Source organism: Oncorhynchus kisutch, unplaced genomic scaffold, assembly GCF_002021735.2.
Source record: "Oncorhynchus kisutch isolate 150728-3 unplaced genomic scaffold, Okis_V2 Okis01b-Okis20b_hom, whole genome shotgun sequence".
NCBI lineage: Eukaryota > Metazoa > Chordata > Actinopteri > Salmoniformes > Salmonidae > Oncorhynchus > Oncorhynchus kisutch.
Genome location: NW_022261978.1, coordinates 11,311,499 through 11,332,046, shown reverse-complemented (window position 1 = coordinate 11,332,046; position 20,548 = coordinate 11,311,499). Strand labels below are relative to the sequence as shown.

The 20,548-nt window shown below is 48.1% G+C and overlaps 1 protein-coding gene across 1 annotated transcript; it reads left to right on the top strand.

Annotated features, from left to right (window-relative positions):
* Window positions 1-840: 840 nt before the first annotated feature.
* On the top strand, window positions 841-17,420 carry LOC116358844 (protein sidekick-1). The gene is made up of 10 exons (XM_031811085.1): window positions 841-876; window positions 2,552-2,738; window positions 3,174-3,311; window positions 4,104-4,265; window positions 9,537-9,662; window positions 11,366-11,530; window positions 12,515-12,652; window positions 15,052-15,172; window positions 15,903-16,035; window positions 16,877-17,420. Exons 1-10 carry the CDS (start codon window positions 841-843, stop codon window positions 17,222-17,224), a joined length of 1,554 nt encoding a protein of 517 aa, XP_031666945.1. The 3' UTR covers window positions 17,225-17,420.
* The last annotated feature ends 3,128 nt before the right edge of the window (window positions 17,421-20,548 follow it).

Genomic DNA, 20,548 nt, shown 5'->3' with positions numbered 1-20,548 from the left:
GACATCACACACACACGACACCATCACACACACACACACACGACATCACACACCACACACCGACACCACACACACCGACATCACACACACACACCGACATCACACACACACACCCCGACATCACACACACACACACACACCGACATCACACACACACACCGACACCACACACACACACACACACCGACATCACACACACACACCGACACCACACACACCGACATCACACACACAACCGACATCACACACACACCGCACTCACACACACATCCGGACATCACACACACACCGACATCACACACCACACACCGACATCACACACACACACCGACATCACACCACACACACCGACATCACACACACACCGACATCACACACACACACACCGACATCACACACACACACCGACATCACACACACACCGACATCACACACACTGACATCACACACACACACCGACATCACACACACACACCGGACATCACACACACACCGACATCACACACACACACCGACATCACACACACACACCGACATCACACATACCGACATCACACACACCGACATCACACACACCGACATCACACACCACACCGACATCACACACACACACCGACATCACACACACCGACATCACACACACACACCGACATCACACACACACCACCGACATCACACACACCGACATCACACACACCGACATCACACACACCGTCTGAAGGTTTACAGTAGTATTTTCCGAGCGGAGGAGTAAGACGGTGGATTCAGATCCCTGCAGCTTCCTGATTAGAGGAAACGAGGGGAATAACTAATGCTCCTTGTTAGAAGAAGAGAGAAAGGATGAGAAGAGGGAAGAGGAGGATGAAGTGGGTGAAAGTAAGAGAAGGGGAGATATGGGGAGGAGAGGGAGAAGGGGAGATATGGGGAGGAGAGGGAGAAGAGGAGATATGGGGAGGAGAGGGAGAAGGGGAGATATGGGGAGGAGAGGGAGAAGGGAGAGATGGAGAGGAGAGAGAGAAGGGGAGAGAGAAGGAGAGAGATGGAGAGAGAAGGGGAGAGATGGAGAGGAGAGAGAGATGGAGGAGGAGAGAGTGAAGGGGAGAGATGGAGAGAAGGGAGAGATGGAGAGGAGAGAGTGAAGGGGAGAGATGGAGAGGAGAGAGAGAAGGGGAGAGATGGAGAGGAGAGGGAGAAGGGGAGAGATGGAGAGGAGAGAGAGAAGGGGAGAGAGAAGGAGAGAGATGGAGAGAGAAGGGGAGAGATGGAGAGGAGAGAGAGATGGAGGAGGAGAGAGTGAAGGGGAGAGATGGAGAGAGAAGGGGAGAGATGGAGAGGAGAGAGTGAAGGGGAGAGATGGAGAGGAGAGAGAGAAGGGGAGAGATGGAGAGGAGAGAGTGAAGGGGAGAGATGAGACATTGGAATTACTTTTGTAGAGTTGAGGTTTTGTAGAGTTGAAGTTTTAAAGAGTGGGTTTTGTGTTAGAATGTTCCAGTCCAGTAGTAATGAGGAGTATCCATTATAGTGACAAGCTGAACTCACAACACAACATCATTCTGCTGGGTACATCAGGTCATGTTGTTATAGAGAACACATCACAACATCATTCTGCTGGGTACATCAGGTCATGTTGTTATAGAGAACACATCACAACATCATTCTGCTGGGTACATCAGGTCATGTTGTTATAGAGAACACATCACAACATCATTCTGCTGGGTACATCAGGTCATGTTGTTATAGAGAACAAATCACAACATCATTCTGCTGGGTACATCAGGTCATGTTGTTATAGAGAACACATCACAACATCATTCTGCTGAGTACATCAGGTCATGTTGTTATAGAGAACACATCACAACATCATTCTGCTGGGTACATAAGTTGTTAGAGAGAACACATCACAACATCATTCTGCTGGGTACATCAGGTCATGTTGTTATAGAGAACACATCACAACATCATTCTGCTGAGTACATCAGGTCATGTTGTTATAGAGAACACATCACAACATCAGTACATCAGGTCATGTTGTTATAGAGAACACATCACAACATCATTCTGCTGAGTACATCAGGTCATGTTGTTATAGAGAACACATCACAACATCATTCTGCTGGGTACATAAGTTGTTAGAGAGAACACATCACAACATCATTCTGCTGGGTACATCAGGTCATGTTGTTAGAGAGAACACATCACAACATCATTCTGCTGAGTACATCAGGTCATGTTGTTATAGAGAACACATCACAACATCAGTACATCAGGTCATGTTGTTATAGAGAACACATCACAACATCATTCTGCTGAGTACATCAGGTCAACACATCAGAAGTCAAGTCAACAGCAGAATATTGAGCATGTGTACCCTTCAGGGTACAACCCGAAAGGAACCATTGTCTCAGTAGAAATGGGTCTCACTTCACTTCCTGTGTGCGACTTCTTCCTGTTTCCTGTGCTGTGATCAGATCCACTACTGGCAGGGTGACAGACAGAACGAGACAGAGAAGGTGACAGTGGTGTTTCTTCCTGTTTCCTGTGCTGTGATCAGATCCACTACTGGCAGGGTGACAGACAGAACGAGACAGAGAAGGTGACGGTGGTGTTTGTTCCTGACACGCGTGTTCGTCTGGTCAACCTCACGTGTTACACGTCCTACCTCGTCACGCTGTCTGCCTTCAACGTGGCTGGAGACGGCCCGCCTAGCGAACCCCGGGGCGCCAAGTCCCTACAGGCTGGTAGGTTCCCTAACCTCTAACCCCTAACCTCTAACCCCGGGAGGCCAAGACCCTACAGGCCGGTAGGTTCCCTAACCTCTAACCCCTAACCTCTAACCCCGGGAGGCCAAGACCCTACAGGCCGGTAGGTTCCCTAACCTCTAACCCCTAACCTCTAACCCCGGGGCGCCAAGACCCTACAGGCTGGTAGGTTCCCTAACCTCTAACCCCTAACCTCTAACCCCGGGAGGCCAAGACCCTACAGGCTGGTAGGTTCCCTAAACTCTAACCTCTAACCCCTAACCACCCAGTTAACCCTGGGAAGCGTATGTGTTATCATATCTACTAGTATCTGATCCCAGGTCTGCAGTTTCTGGTTGTGTTATTAAAGTAGAACATCTAGATGGTATGAATGTAATGATGACCTGTGTAACCCTCCCCCCCCCCCACCCCCAGCCCCCAGCCAGCCTAGTTTCCTGTCGTTTTCGGAGGTGACAGGATGGAGTGTCAACGTCTCCTGGGGGGTGCCCAGCGCTTCTAACGGGGTAGTGGAGGGGTACAGGGTGGTCTACCAACCCACACAGCCTGTACAGGGTAACTAACACACACACACCTAACAGCACACACAGCCTGTACAGGGTAACTAACACACACACCTAGCAACACACACAGCCTTCTAACGGGGTAGTGGAGGGGTACAGGGTGGTCTACCAACCCACACAGCTTGTACAGGGTAACTAACACACACACACCTAACAACACACACACCTAGCAACACACACACACCTAGCAACACAATCACACCTAGCAACACACACACCAGTTTCTGCGTCTGTCTTGACATGATGGTAAAGAGGAAAATGTTGCTGACAAATAAAACAAGTTGTTTAATGGTGTGTAATGGTGTTTATTGGTGTTTAATGGTGTTTAATGGTGTTTAATGGTGTTTATTGGTGTTTAATGGTGTTTATTGGTGTTTAATGGTGTTTAATGGTGTTTAATGGTGCTTACTGGTGTTTATTGGTGTTTAATGTGTTCAATGGTGTTTATTAGGTGTTTAATGGTGTTTATTGGTGTTTAATGTGTTCAATGGTGTTTATTGGTGTTTATTGGTGTTTAATGTGTTCAATGGTGTTTATTAGGTGTTTAATGGTGTTTATTGGTGTTTAATGTGTTCAATGGTGTTTATTAGGTGTTTAATGGTGTTTATTGGTGTTTAATGGTGTTTAATGGTGTTTAATGGTGTTTAATGGTATTTAATGGTGTTTAATGGTGTTTGTATATCTATACATGTTTTAATGAGTGTGTGTGTGTGTGTGTGTGTGTGTGTGTGTGTGTGTGTGTGTGTGTGTGTGTGTGTGTGTGTGTGTGTGTGTGTGTGTCTAGGTGTGAGTCGGGTGGTGACGGTGGAGGTGAAGGGTAGCTGGCAACGTTGGTTGAAGGTCAGAGACCTGACTAAAGGAGTAACTTACAGGTTCAGTGTCCAGGCCAGAACAGTCAGCTACGGACCTGCTGCCCACTGTAACGTCACCTCACAACCTCTACAGGGTAAGGAGAGGGGGGGTTAGGTGTGTGTGTGAGGTGTGTGTGTGTAGTGTGTGAGGTGTGTGTGTGTAGTGTGTGAGGTGTGTGAGTGTCGTGTGTGAGGTGTGTGAGTGTAGTGTGTAGGTGTGAGAGGTGTGTGTAGTGTGTGAGGTGTGTGAGGTGTATGAGATGTGTGTGTAGTGTGTGAGGTGTGTGAGGTGTATGAGATGTGTGGGTAGTGTGTGAGGTGTGTGTGTGTAGTGTGTGAGGTATGTGTAGTGTAGTGTGGGTAGTGTGTGAGGTTTGTGTAGTGTAGTGTGGGTAGTGTGTGAGGTGTGTGAGTGTAATGTGTAGTGTGTGAGGTGTGTGAGGTGTGTGTAGTGTAGTGTGTGAGGTGTGTGTAGTGTAGTGTGGGTAGTGTGTGAGGTGTGTGTAGTGTAGTGTGTGAGGTGTGTGTAGTGTGGTGTGTGAGGTGTGTGAGGTGTGTGTAGTGTAGTGTGGGTAGTGTGTGAGGTGTGTGAGGTGTGTGTAGTGTAGTGTGGGTAGTGTGTGAGGTGTGTGAGTGTAATGTGTAGTGTGTTGTAGTGTGTGAGGTGTGTGAGGTGTGTGTAGTGTAGTGTGGGTAGTGTGTGAGGTGTGTGTAGTGTAGTGTGGGTAGTGTGTGAGGTGTGTGTAGTGTAGTGTGTGTAGTGTGTGAGGTGTGTGTAGTGTGGTGTGGGTAGTGTGTAAGGTGTGTGTTGTGTAGTGTGTGAGGTGTGTGTTGTGTAGTGTGTGAGGTGTTTGTAGTGTAGTGTGTGAGGTGTGTGTAGTGTAGTGTGGGTAGTGTGTGAGGTGTGTGTGTAGTGTAGTGTGGGTAGTGTGTGAGGTGTGTGTAGTGTAGTGTGTGAGGTGTGTGTAGTGTAGTGTGGGTAGTGTGTGAGGTGTAGTGTGGGTAGTGTGTGAGGTGTGTGGTAGTGTAGTGTGAGTGTGTGTAGTGTAGTGTAGTGTAGTGTGTGAGGTGTGTGTAGTGTAGTGTGTGTAGTGTGTGAGGTGTGTGTAGTGTAGTGTGTGTAGTGTGTGAGGTGTGTGTATGTAGTGTGTGTAGTGTGGTGAGGTGTGTGTTAGTGTAATTGTAGGGGGGTAGTGTTGTGCGGTGTGTGTAGTGTAGTGTGGGTAGTGGGTGAGGTGTGTGTAGTGTAGTGGTGGGGTAGTGTGTGAGGTGTGTGTAGTGTAGTGTGGTTGTGGTGAGTGTGGTGTAGGTAGTGTGTGAGGTGTGTAGTGTGTAGGTATGTGTAGTGTGTAGTGTGTGAGTGTGTGAGTGTAGTGTGTAGTGTGTGAGTGTAGTGTGGTGTGTGTAGTGTAGTGTGTGAGGTGTGTGTAGTGTAGTGTGTGAGGTGTGTGTAGTGTAGTGTGTGAGGTGTGTGTTGTGTTAGTGTGTGAGGTGTGTGTGTGTAGTGTGTGAGGTGTGTGTAGTGTAGTGTGTGAGGTGTGTGTAGTGTAGTGTGTGAGGTGTGTGTTGTGTAGTGTGTGAGGTGTGGTAGTAGTGTAGTGTGTGAGGTGTGTGTAGTGTAGTGTGTGAGGTGTGTAGTGTAGTGTGTGAGGTGTGTGTAGTGTAGTGTGTGAGGTGTGTGTTGTGTAGTGTGTGAGGTGTGTGTTGTGTAGTGTGTGAGGTGTGTGTTGTGTATCAAATCAAACATGCGCCGAATACAACAAGTGTAGACTTTACCATGAAATGCTTTACTCACAAGCCCTTAACCAACAGTGCAGTTCAAGAAGAAGAAGTAGACTAGATTTAAAAATAAGAATAAAAACACAATAAGAATAACCAGGCTATATACATACCTACACAATAACCAGGCTATATACATACCTACACAATAACCAGGCTATATACATACCTACACAATAACCAGGCTGTATACATACCTACACAATAACCAGGCTATATACATACCTACACAATAACCAGGCTATATACATACCTACACAATAACCAGGCTATATACATACCTACACAATAACCAGGCTATATACATACCTACACAATAACCAGGCTGTATACATACCTACACAATAACCAGGCTATATACATACCTACACAATAACCAGGCTATATACATACCTACACAATAACCAGGCATTATACATACCTACACAATAACCAGGCTATATACATACCTACACAATAACCAGGCTATATACATACCTACACAATAACCAGGCTATATACATACCTACACAATAACCAGGCTATATACATACCTACACAATAACCAGGCTATATACATACCTACACAATAACCAGGCTATATACATACCTACACAATAACCAGGCTATATACATACCTACACAATAACCAGGCTATATACATACCTACACATACCAGGCTATACCTATACCAGGCTATATACATACCTACACAATGGAAGGCTATATACATACCTACACAATAACCAGGCTATATACATACCTACACAATAACCAGGCTATATACATACCTACACAATAACCAGGCTATATGCATACCTACACAATAACCAGGCTATATGCATACCTACACAATAACCAGGCTATATACATACCTACACAATAACCAGGCTATATACATACCTACACAATAACCAGGCTATATACATACCTACACAATAACCAGGCTATATGCATACCTACACAATAACCAGGCTATATGCATACCTACACAATAACCAGGCTGTATACATACCTACACAATAACCAGGCTATATACATACCTACACAATAACCAGGCTATATACATACCTACACAATGGAAGGCTACATACAGGGGGGCACCGGCACAGCGTCAGTGTGCGGGGGTACAGGTTAAAGGTCATTTGTACATATAGGTGGGGGTGAAGTGACTCTGCATAGATAATAAACAGTGAGTAGCAGCAGTGTACAAAAGGGGGGGAGGGGTCAATATAAATTGTCCTGTGGCGATTTTATGAATTGGCTTGGGGGTAGAAGCTGTTGAGGAGCCTTTTGGTCCTTGACTTGGCTCTCCGGTACCTTGTGTGACTGGAGTCTCTGACAATTTTATGAGCTTTCCTCTGACACCACCTAGTATAGAGGTCCTGGATGGCAGGAAGCTTGGCCCCAGTGATGTACTGGGCCGTTCTCATTACCCTGTGTAGCGCCTTACGGTCAGATGCAGAGTAGTTGCCGTACCAGGCGGTGATGCAACCGGTCAAGATGCTCTCGATGGTGCAGCTGTAAAACCTTTTGAGGATCTGGGGACCCATGCCAAATCTTTTTAGTCCAGGATCCAGTTGCAGAGGGAGGTGTTTAATCCCAGAGTCCTTAGCTTAGTGATGAGCTTCGTGGGCACTATGGTGTTGAACGCTGAGCTGTAGTCAATGAACAGCATTCTCACAGAGGTGTTCCTTTTGTCCAGGTGAGAAAGGGCAGGGTGGAGGGCATCTGTGGATCTGTTGGGGCGGAATGCGAATTGGGTCTCGGGTGTCCGGGAGGCTGTTGATGTGAGCCACGATCAGCCGTTCAAAGCACTTCATGGCTACCGACATGAGTCCCATGGGGCGGTAATCATTTAGGCAGGTTCCCTTCGCTTCCTTGGGCACAGGGACTGTGTTGGTCTGTTTGAAACATGTAGGCATTACAGACATGAGTCCCACGGGGCGGTAATCATTTAGGCAGGTTCCCTTCGCTTCCTTGGGCACAGGGACTTGTGTTGGTCTGCTTGAAACATGTAGGCATTACCGACATGAGTCCCATGGGGCGGTAATCATTTAGGCAGGTTCCCTTCGCTTCCTTGGGCACAGGGACTGTGTTGGTCTGTTTGAAACATGTAGGCATTACCGACATGAGTCCCATGGGGCGGTAATCATTTAGGCAGGTTCCCTTCGCTTCCTTGGGCACAGGGACTGTGTTGGTCTGCTTGAAACATGTAGGCATTACAGACTCTGTCAGGGAAAAATGTCAGTGAAGACACTTGACAGTTGGTCAGCGCATGCTCTGAGTACACGTCCTGGTAATCTGTCTGACCCAGTGTCTTTGTAAATGTTGACCTGTTTAAAGGTTTTGTTTACATCGACTACCGAGAGCATTATCACACAGTCATCCAGAACAGCTGGTGGTCTCGTGTATGCTTCAGTGTTGCTTGCCTTGAAGCAAGCATAAAACGCATTTGGCTCGTCTGGCAATGGGCAGGTCGCGTCAGGGTTTCTCTTTGTAGTCCGTAATAGTTTTCAAGCCCTGCCACATCTGACGAGCGTCAGAGCTGGTGTAGTAGGATTCAATCTTTATCCTGTGTTGACGCTTTGCTTGTTTGATGGTTCGTCCTTGAAAGTTCGAGCCTTTATGTGGATGTTGCCTGTAATCCATGGCTTCTGGTTGGGATATGTACGTACAGTCACTGTGGGGACGACAATGGGGGACGATAATGCACTTATTGATGAAGCCAATGACTGAGGTGGCATATTCCTCAATGCCATTGGATAAATCCACGGAACATATTCCAGTCTGTGGCAGCAAAACAGTTCTGTAGTGTTGCATCCATGCCATCTGACCACTTCTGTATTGAGCGAGTCACTGGTACTTCCTGCTTTAGTTTTTGCTTGTAAACAGGAATTAGGAGGATAGAATTCTGGTCAGATTTGCTGAGCTTCTCTGTGTGTGGAGTAAAGGTGGTCTAGGATGTTTATTTCCCCTGGTTGCACATGTGACATGCTGGTAGAAATTAGGTAAAACTGATTTAAATTTGCCTGCAGTAAAGTCCCCGGCCACTAGGAGCACCGCTTCTGGGTGAGCATTTTCTTGTTTGCTTGGCCTTATAGAGTTGGTTGAGAGCGGTCTTAGTGCCAGCTTCACTTTGTGGTGTGTGTATGTGAGGTGTATGTGAGGTGTGTGTGTGTGTGTGTGTGTGTGTGTGTGTGTGTGTGTGTGTGTGTGTGTGTGTGTGTGTGTGTGTGTGTGTGGTGTGTGTGTGTGTGTGTGTGTGTGTGTGTGTGTGTGTGTGTGTGTGTGTGTGTGTGTGTGTGTGTGTGTGTGTGTGTGTGAGGTGTGTGTGTATGTGAAGTGTGTGAGGTGTGTGTGTATGTGAAGTGTGTGAGGTGTGTGTGTGTGTGTGTGTGTGTGAGGTGTGGGTGTATGTGAAGTGTGTGAGGTGTGTGTGTATGTGAAGTGTGTGAGGTGTGTGTGTATGTGAAGTGTGTGAGGTGTGTTAAGTGAGTTAGGTTTATGTGTGTTCAGCTCCAAACCTGCTATACACACCAACATCCCCAACATCTACAGGTTTCTGTGTTTATATGATCTGAATGGCTCCTCCCTCTCTCCCCCAGGCACCCCTGGTTCGCCCATGGAGATGTCAGTCACCAAGTCCTCCTCGGCGCTGACCATTCATTGGTCGGAGGGAGACGCGGGGGCGGGACCTGTCATAGGTTACATCATCGAGGCTCGTCCCTCAGGTGAGCAAGCATATGTGTGTCTGGTGCGTGTCTGTGGTGTGTGTCTGTGGTGTGCGTCTGTGGTGTGTGTGTGGTGGGCGGGGTGTGTCTCCTTCTCTCTTTCCTCTCCTTCTATCTTCCCTCCTTCTATCTTCCTCTCCTTCTATCTTCCCTCTCCTTCTCTCTTCCCTCTCCTTCTCTCTTCCCTCCTATCTTCCTCTCCTTCTATATTCCCTCCTTCTCTCTTCCATCTCCTTCTATCTTCCCTCTACTTCTATCGTCACTCCTATCTTCCTCTCCTTCTCTCTTCCCTCCTTCTATCTTCCCTCCTTCTATCTTCCTCTCCTTCTATCTTCCCTCTCCTTCTCTCTTCCCTCCTTCTATCTTCCTCTCCTTCTATCTTCCTCTCCTTCTATCTTCCCTCTCCTCCTCTCTTCCCTCTCCTTCTATCTTCCCTCTCCTTCTATCTTCCATCTCCTTCTATCTTCCCTCTACTTCTATCGTCACTCCTATCTTCCTCTCCTTCTCTCTTCCCTCCTTCTATCTTCCCTCCTTCTATCTTCCTCTCCTTCTATCTTCCCTCTCCTTCTCTCTTCCCTCCTTCTATCTTCCTCTCCTTCTATCTTCCTCTCCTTCTATCTTCCCTCTCCTTCTCTCTTCCCTCTCCTTCTATCTTCCCTCTCCTTCTATCTTCCCTCTCCTTCTATCTTCCCTCCTTCTATCTTCCTCTCCTTCTATCTTCCCTCTCCTTCTATCTTCCCTCTACTTCTATCTTCCCTCTCCTTATATCTTCACTCTCCTTCTATCGTCACTCCTATCTTCCTCTCCTTCTCTCTTCCCTCCTTCTATCTTCCCTCTCCTTCTATCTTCACTCTCCTCCTATCTTCACTCTCCTTCTATCTTCACCCTCCTCCTATCTTCACTCTCCTTCTATCTTCCTCTCCTTCTATCTTCCTCTCCTTCTCTCTTCCCTCCTATCTTCCCTCTCCTTCTCTCTTCCCTCCTATCTTCCATCTTCCCTCTCCTTCTATCTTCCCTCCTTCTATTTTCCCTCTCCTTCTCTCTTCCCTCCTATCTTCCTCTCCTTCTATCTTCCCTCATTCTATCTTCCCTCTCATTCTCTCTTCCCTCGCATTCTATTTTCCCTCTCCTTCTATCTTCCCTCCTTCTCTCTTCCCTCCTTCTCTCTTCCCTCCTTCTATCTTCCCTCTCCTTCTATCTTCCCTCTCCTTCTATTTTCCCTCTCCTTCTCTCTTCCCTCCTTCTATCTTCCCTCTCCTTCTCTCTTCCCTCCTATCTTCCTCTCCTTCTCTCTTCCCTCCTTCTATCTTCCCTCCCCTTCTCTCTTCCCTCCTATCTTCCTCTCCTTCTATCTTCCCCCCTTCTATTTTCCCTCTTCTTCTATCTTCCCTCTCCTTCTATCTTCCCTCTCCTTCTCTCTTCCCCCTTCTATCTTCCCTCTCCTTCTATCTTCCCTCTCCTTCTATCTTCCCTCTCCTTATCTCTTCCCTCCTTCTATCTTCCCTCTCCTTCTATCTTCCCTCTCCTTCTCTCTTTCCTCCTTCTATCTTCCCTCTCTTTCTCTCTTATCTTTCCTTCTATCACTAATGATATTTACACTTCCTTTTACATTCTCTCACTACCCTCCTTCTCTCCCTTCCTACTCTCTCTCCCTCTCACTCTTCCCCCCTCTCTCTCTTTCCTGTCTCTCTCTCGCTCTTCAGATGAAGGGATGTGGGACTCGTTTGTCAGGCTCCTCCCCCCCAGCAGTAGGTCAGTAACCGTGGAGATGGACCGTCTGAGGTCAGGGGTCGGATATGAGTTCCGTGTCATCGCTGTCAATCGCTACGGTTATGGGGAACCCAGCACGCCGTCCACAGCGCTCGCTGGTAAACACACACACACACACACACACACACACACACACACACACACACACACACACACACACACACACACACACACACAGTAACACAGTCTCTGTGTTAACACTGTGCTGCCATCTAGTGTCAGACTGAAGCAGCTCCAGCTGTAACAGTATCAACAGCATCCTGTCACCAGACTGGTTATAAAGGCCTTCATAACAGTGATATGTCTCCAGACTGGTTATAAAGGCCTTCATAACAGTGATATGTCTCCAGACTGGTTATAAAGGCCTTCATAACAGTGATATGTCTCCATCCTGTCACCAGACTGGTTATAAAGGCCTTCATAACAGTGATATGTCTCCATCCTGTCTCCAGACTAGTTATAAAGGCCTTCATAACAGTGATATGTCTCCATCCTGTCTCCAGACTGGTTATAAAGGCCTTCATAACAGTGATATGTCTCCCATCCTGTCTCCAGACTGGTTATAAAGGCCTTCATAACAGTGATATGTCTCCAGACTGGTTATAAATGCCTTCATAACAGTGATATGTCTCCCATCCTGTCTCCAGACTGGTTATAAAGGCCTTCATAACAGTGATATGTCTCCCATCCTGTCTCCAGACTGGTTATAAAGGCCTTCATAACAGTGATATGTCTCCCATTCTGTCTCCAGACTGGTTATAAAGGCCTTCCTAACAGTGATATGTCTCCAGACTGGTTATAAATGCCTTCATAACAGTGATATGTCTCCATCCTGTCTCCAGACTGGTTATAAAGGCCTTCATAACAGTGATATGTCTCCCATCCTGTCTCCAGACTGGTTATAAAGGCCTTCATAACAGTGATATGTCACCAGACTGGTTATAAATGCCTTCATAACAGTGATATGTCTCCATCCTGTCTCCAGACTGGTTATAAAGGCCTTCATAACAGTGATATGTCTCCCATCCTGTCTCCAGACTGGTTATAAAGGCCTTCATAACAGTGGTATGTCTTGTCCGTAGCTCTGTGGGACCGTCCCTTCTATGAGGAGTGGTGGTTCCTGTTGGTCCTGTCTCTGATTGGTCTGATCATGATCCTCATGTTGGTGTTCAGCCTCCTGCTGCACGGACACAACCACAAGTACAGGAGCTGCAGCACAGGTACACACACCTACACACCTAATACACAGGTACACACCTAATACACAGGTACACAGGTACACACACCTAATACACAGGTGCACACACCTACACACCTAATACACAGGTACACACACCTAATACACAGGTACACACACCTATACACCTAATACACAGGTACACACCTAATACACAGGTACACACCTAATACACACCTAATACACAGGTACACACACCTAATTCACAGGTACACACACCTACACCTAATACACACCTAATACACAGGTACACACACCTAATTCACAGGTACACACACCTACACCTAATACACACCTACACACCTAATACACACCTAATACACAGGTACACACATCTCACACCTAATACACAGGTACACACATCTCACACCTAATACACAGGTACACACACCTACACACCTAATCTGATCATGATCCTCATGTTGGTGTTCAGCCTCCTGCTGCACGGACACAACCACAAGTACAGGAGCTGCAGCACAGGTACACACACCTACACACCTAATACACAGGTACACACCTAATACACAGGTACACAGGTACACACACCTAATACACAGGTGCACACACCTACACACCTAATACACAGGTACACACACCTAATACACAGGTACACACACCTATACACCTAATACACAGGTACACACCTAATACACAGGTACACACCTAATACACACCTAATACACACCTAATACACAGGTACACACACCTAATTCACAGGTACACACACCTACACCTAATACACACCTAATACACAGGTACACACACCTAATTCACAGGTACACACACCTACACCTAATACACACCTACACACCTAATACACACCTAATACACAGGTACACACATCTCACACCTAATACACAGGTACACACATCTCACACCTAATACACAGGTACACACACCTACACACCTAATACACACCTAATACACAGGTACACACACCTCACACACCTCACACACACCTCACACACACCTCACACGCACCTCACACACCTACACACCTCACACACACCTACACACCTCACACACACCTAACACACATGCACACCTCACACACACCTAACACACTTAACACACTGTTTCACTGTCTGTCTCTCTGTCAGTCTGTCTAGGACTGTCTGTCTGTCTGGCTCTCTGATAGTCTGTCTGTCTGTCTCTCTGATAGTCTGTCTGTCTGTCTCTCTGATAGTCTGTCTGTCTGTCTGTCTCTCTGATAGTCTGTCTGTCTGTCTCTCTGTCAATCTGTCTGTCTCTCTGATAGTTTGTCTGTTTGTCTCTCTGATAGTCTGTCTCTCTGTCAGTCTGTCTAGGACTGTCTGTCTGTCTGTCTGTCTGGCTCTCTGATAGTCTGTCTGTCTGGCTCTCTGATAGTCTGTCTGTCTGGCTCTCTGATAGTCTGTCTGTCTGGCTCTCTGATAGTCTGTCTGTCTGACTCTCTGATAGTCTGTCTGTCTGTCTCTCTGATAGTCTGTCTGTCTGTCTCTCTGATAGTCTGTCTCTCTGATAGTCTGTCTCTCTGTCAGTCTGTCTAGGACTGTCTGTCTGTCTGGCTCTCTGATAGTCTGTCTGTCTGTCTCTCTGATAGTCAGTCTGTCTGTCCGTCTGTCTGTCTGGCTGGCTCTCTGATAGTCTGTCTGTCTGTCTGTCTGTCTGTCTGTCTGTCTGTCTGTCTGTCTGTCTGTCTGTCTGTCTGTCTGTCTGTCTGTCTGTCTGTCTGTCTGTCTGTCTGTCTGTCTGTCTCTCCCTCTCTCTCTCGCTCTCTCTCCTCTCTCTCTCTCTCTCTCTCTCTCTCTCTCTCTCTCTCTCTCTCTCTCTCTCTCTCTCTCTGTCTCTCTCTCCTGTCTTCGTCTGTCTGTCTGTCTGTCTGTCTGTCTGTCTGTCTGTCTGTCTGTCTGTCTGTCTGTCTGTCTGTCTGTCTGTCTGTCTGTCTGTCTGTCTGTCTGTCTGTCTGTCTGTCTGTCTGTCTGTCTGTCTGTCTGTCTGTCTGTCTGTCTGTCTGTCTGTCTGTCTGTCTGTCTGTCTGTCTGTCTGTCTGTCTGTCTCTTAGCTCTGCAGTAGCATATTTTACTTCTTTGTTGTGTCTGTTTGTATAGTAACAAACGAAGGGTTTCACAAAGAAACAGGTTCTTCTGGGTGTAGAGGGGCTCCTAGAGGGAAAGAGGGGGCTCTGAAGAGGAGGACAAGATGTGAGAGGGCAGAAAGCCCTCACACCTGACTTCTTCTATTTCCCTGGAAATGTTGCTTGTTGTTTTCTTGTTGTTAACAGAGTTACTCTCCTCTTTCCCTCTCTCTCTCTCTCTCTCTCCATCTCTCTCTCTCTCTCTCTCTCTCTCTCTCTCTCTCTCTCTCTCTCTCTCTCTCTCTCTCTCCCTCTCTCTCTCTCAGGAAAGCATGTGTCTACGGTGGAGGAGTCCGTAACCCTGGACAACGGAGGATTCACAGCTCTGGAACTCAACAGCAGAACTCTGAACAACAAGAGCACCTTCCACAAGAAGAATGGAACTAGGTAGAGGGATGGAGAAAGGGAGGGAGGAGAGTAGAGAGGGGTGGGAGATGGATGGGTGGAGGGAGATGACAGAGAGAAAGAGAAAGACAGAGAGACAGAGAGAGAGATTACTTTTGTAAAGCACCGTTTGGAGGGTACAGACAGTGGAACGTCAACTATATATAGAAGTTAAGACTAGACAAAGAAAAGATGGAAAACATGAACCTGATTTAGCCCACTGCAGTGAGAGATTAAAGCTGATTTAGCCCACTGCAGTGAGATATTAAAGCTGATTTAGCCCTCTGCAGTGAGAGATTAAAGCTGATTTAGCCCTCTACAGTGAGAGATTAAAGCTGATTTAGCCCTATGCAGTGAGAGATTAAAGCTGATTTAGCCCTCTGCAGTGAGAGATTAAAGCTGATTTAGCCCTATGCAGTGAGAGATTAAAGCTGATTTGGCCCTCTGCAGTGAGAGATTAAAGCTGATTTAGCCCTCTGCAGTGAGAGATTAAAGCTGATTTAGCCCTATGCAGTGAGAGATTAAAGCTGATTTAGCCCTCTGCAGTGAGAGATTAAAGCTGATTTAGCCCTCTGCATCCAGGTAAACAAAACCAAGCTATCCCATATTAACTGTGTGTGTGTGTGTGTGTGTGTGTGTGTGTGTGTGTGTGTGTGTGTGTGTGTGTGTGTGTGTGTGTGTGTGTGTGTGTGTGTGTGTGTGTGTGTGTGTGTGTGTGTGTGTGTGTGTGTAGGTCCCCTCCCAGGCCTAGTCCAGGCCTCCTCCACTACTCTGATGAAGACCTGTGTGATAACTACAACAATGGAGCCATCCTCACAGAGAGCACCACACTCACAGAGAAACCTGCTGACATCTCAGAGTCTGAGGTACGCTCACAGAGAAACCTACTGATATATCAGAGGCTGAGGTACACTCACAGAGAAACCTACTGACATATCAGAGAGCACCACACTCACAGAGAAACCTACTGATATATCAGAGTCTGAGGTACGCTCACAGAGAAACCTACTGACATCTCAGAGTCTGAGGTACGCTCACAGAGAAACCTACTGATATATCAGAGTCTGAGGTATGCTCACAGAGAAACCTACTGACATCTCAGAGTCTGAGGTACGCTCACAGAGAAACCTACTGACAGATCAGAGTCTGAGGTACGCTCACAGAGAAACCTACTGATATATCAGAGTCTGAGGTACGCTCACAGAGAAACCTACTGACAGATCAGAGTCTGAGGTACGCTCACAGCAGACACACACATTAACACACACTCAGGCAAGGACACACACACACACAAACATGTACACTCCCCAACTAATCCTCTATCTTTCATTCTCTCTCTCTCTGTCTCTCTCTCTCTCTCCCTGTCTCTCTGTGTGTCTGTCTCTCTGTGTCTGTCTTTCTGTCTCTGTCTCTCTCTGTCTCTTTGTGTTTGTCTCTGTCTTTCTGTCTCTGTCTCTCTCTCTCTCTCTGTTTCTCTCTCTCTCTGTCTCTCTCTGTCTCTCTCTCTCTCTCCATCTCTTTCTCTCTCTGTCTTTCTGTCTCTCTCTCTCTCTCTGTCTGTCTGTCTGTCTGTCTGTCTGTCTGTCTGTCTGTCTGTCTGTCTGTCTGTCTGTCTGTCTGTCTGTCTGTCTGTCTGTCTGTCTGTCTGTCTGTCTGTCTGTCTGTCTGTCTGTCTGTCTGTCTGTCTCTCTGTCTGTCTCTCTGTAGGTAACAGACAGTGACTGTGAGGATGATCATCATCCTAAACATTCCTTTGTTAATCACTACATGTCAGATCCCACCTACTATAACAGCTGGAAGAGACAACCTAAAGGCCTGAAGGGGTTAAGTCCGGCGTCCGGCTACGAGGAGTGTTCCAGCACTGACGGGGCAGAGCCCTACTACCAGACCGTGGTCACACAGCACAGCACAGGGGGAGCGTACACACCCACGGGGCTGCCCGCGCACACACACACACTCCCACACACACTCCCACACACACACACGCACGCCATCCCCAATACTAATCCACCAGGCTCACGCACGCCCGTCACGGGGTTCTCGTCTTTTGTGTGACACGTGCACACATGCGCACACACGCGCACACACACACACACGCGCGCTCACACACACAGAGGGCGGAGCAGAGGAGGTTTGGAGCCCACTACTGTGGTAGGACAGAGGGATGGAGGGAAGAGGAGGATGGGAGGAAGGAGGGAGAGGAGAGAAGGAGGGAGAGGAGGATGGGAGGAAGGAGGGAGAGGAGAGAAGGAGGGAGAGGAGGATGGAGGGAGAGGAGAGAAGGAGGGAGAGGAGGATGGGAGGAAGGAGGGAGAGTAGGATGGGAGGACGGAGGGAGAGGAGGATGGGAGGAAGAGGAGGATAGAATGAGAGGATGGAGGGAGAGGAGGATGGGAGAGAGGAGGGAGAGGAGGATGGGAGGAAGGAGGGAGAGGAGGATGGAGGGAGAGGAGGATGGAGGAAGGAGGGAGAGGAGGATGGGAGGAAGAGGAGGATGGAGGGAGAGGAGGATGGAGGAAGGAGGGAGAGGAGGATGGAAGGAGAGGAGGATGGAGGGAGAGGAGGATGGAGGAAGGAGGGAGAGGAGGATGGGAGGAAGAGGAGGATGGAGGGAGAGGAGGATGGAGGAAGGAGGGAGAGGAGGATGGAAGGAGAGGAGGATGGAGGAAGGAGGGAGAGGAGGATGGAGGAAGGAGGGAGAGGAGGATGGGAGAGAGGAGGATGGGGGAAGAGGAGGATGGGGGAAGAGGAGGATGGAGGGAGAGGAGGATGGAGGGAGAGGAGGATGGAGGAGAGCAGGAAGGAGGGAGAGGAGGATGGGAGGAAGTGGAGGATGGGGGAAGAGGAGGATGGAGGGAGAGGAGGATGGAGGGAGAGGAGGATGGAGGGAGAGGAGGATGGAGGAGAGCAGGAAGGAGGGAGAGGAGGATGGGAGGAAGTGGAGGATGGAGGGAGAGGAGGATGGAGGAGAGGAGGAAGGAGGGAGAGGAGGAAGGAGGGAGAGGAGGATGGAGGAAGAGGAGGAAGGAGGGAGAGGAGGATGGGAGGAAGTGGAGGATGGGGGAAGAGGAGGATGGGGGAGAGGAGGAAGGAGGGAGAGGAGGATGGAGGAGAGGAGGAAGGAGGGAGAGGAGGATGGGAGGAAGAGGAGGATGGAGGGAGGGAGAGGAGGATGGGAGGAAGTTGAGAATGGAGGGAGAAGAGGATGGAGGAGAGGAGGAAGGAGGGAGAGGAGGATGGAAGGAAGAGGAGGATGGGGGAGATGTAGAACCAAGAGAAAACAGTATGTCCACACCTACACCCCTCCCTCTTTCCCTTCTCCGCCCCACTGAACAGGAAAGACTGTTGGTGTATGCTTCTTAGTGGACTCTTCTCCCGTTCTGTCCTCTTAGTTCATGCTCCAGTCACTTCGCCGTGTCAATGTGTGTTTCCAAATCATAGATTTACTATTGTGATGTCACTGTGTACACACACACACACACGCACACAGATATTCCACATCTCTCTGGAGTGTGTGTAGTTCTGCACTGTCACAGAATAAAACAGTGATGTCACAGATGAAACAGTGATGTCACAGAGTGGAACAGTGATGTCACAGAATGGAACAATGATGTCACAGAATGGAATAGTGATGTCACAGAATGGAACAGTGATGTCACAAAATGGAACAGAATGGAACTGTAAGGTCACAGAATGGAACAGTGATGTCACAGAATGGAACAGTGATGTCACAGAATGGAACAGTAAGGTCATAGAATTGAACAGTGATGTCACAGAATGGCACAGTGATGTCACAGAATGGAACAGTGATGTCATAGCTAGGGAACTGAGAAGTGTGGAGTTACAGGTCCGAAATCCGGGTCACACCGTTTCACAGACACTGAAGATGCTGAAACAGCTTTTAAAACAAAAACACAAGAAGAAGAAGCAAATTCAATTGACTTGATAATCATCTCAGCTTTGGACTTGAGGGAGGAGAATGTTGTAAGCATTTAAATCATCTCCAGTACGAGCCTGTCTGTCTGGTTGTCAGGGAGACCATTAGCTAGTTTAGTTTGGCATCTGAACCATGTTTGCGTCCTAAAAGGCCCCCTGTTCCCTACATAGTGCACTACTTTAGACCAGAGCCTCGTAGGGCTGCATAGGGAATAGGGTGAGATATAGTCGTCCACTCCTCTACTGCCCCCAGACATAACGTGTTGTTGCCCTGGAAACAACCTCTCCCTGTCTACTGCCCCCAAACATAATGTGTTGTTGCCCTGGAAACAACCTCTCCCTGTCTACTGCCCCCAGACATAACGTGTTGTTGCCCTGGAAACAACCTCTCCCTGTCTACTGCCCCCAGACATAATGTGTTGTTGCCCTGGAAACAACCTCTCCCTGTCTACTGCCCCCAGACATAACGTGTTGTTGCCCTGGAAACAACCTCTCCCTGTCTACTGCCCCCAGACATAACGTGTTGTTGCCCTGGAAACAACCTCTCCCTGTCTACTGCCCCCAGACATAATGTGTTGTTGCCCTGGAAACAACCTCTCCCTGTCTACTGCCCCCAGACATAACGTGTTGTTGCCCTGGAAACAACCTCTCCCTGTCTACTGCCCCCAGACATAACGTGTTGTTGCCCTGGAAACAACCTCTCCCTGTCTACTGCCCCCAGACATAATGTGTTGTTGCCCTGGAAACAACCTCTCCCTGTCTACTGCCCCCAGACATAATGTGTTGTTGCCCTGGAAACAACCTCTCCCTGTCTACTGCCCCAGACACTGCATCGTAGTGCTAGAGGTGTCAAATCCAGGCTGTATCACATCCGGCTGTGATTGGGAGTCCCACAGGGTGGTGCACAGTTGGCCCAGCGTCGCCCGGTTTGGCCAGAGTAGGCCGTCATTGTAAATAAGAATTTGTTCTTAACTGACTTGCCTAGTTGAATAGAAATCTATTTATTTATATAAAGGGCAGCACTACCCTCAGGGCTCTGGTCTAAAGTAGTGCACTACCCTCAGGGCTCTGGTCTAAAGTAGTGCACTACGAATACCTGTTAACATCCATCTCTCTCTGTCGCTCCATCAGCACCAGAGCGAGAGGGGGGAGAGAGGAGAGAGAGATAGAGAGGGGACATGTGAGGGAGAGAGAGAGAGAGAGAGCGATAGAGAGGGGGACATGTGAGGGAGAGAGAGAGAGAGAGCGATATAGAGGGGGACATGTGAGGGAGAGAGAGAGAGAGAGAGGGGGACATGTGAGGGAGAGAGAGAGAGAGATGAAGACTGAATGTCACACAGCGTTAGGTGTGTAGGTGTAGACTGATGATGTCATCACAATCCTTTTGGTTATTAAACGGTTTCTTGTCAATCTGCCTCTGGAGTGTCTTTCCTCTGTGTCTTT

Bases quoted from the DNA above. Each gene is read 5' to 3' on its own strand.
- LOC116358844 (XM_031811085.1), top strand. From the start codon at position 841: ATGAGAAGAGGGAAGAGGAGGATGAAGTGGGTGAAA. The intron at 4,266-9,536 runs GTAAGGAGAGGG...TCTCTCCCCCAG, and splicing joins CACCTCACAACCTCTACAGG to GCACCCCTGGTTCGCCCATG. The intron at 11,531-12,514 runs GTAAACACACAC...TCTTGTCCGTAG, and splicing joins GCCGTCCACAGCGCTCGCTG to CTCTGTGGGACCGTCCCTTC.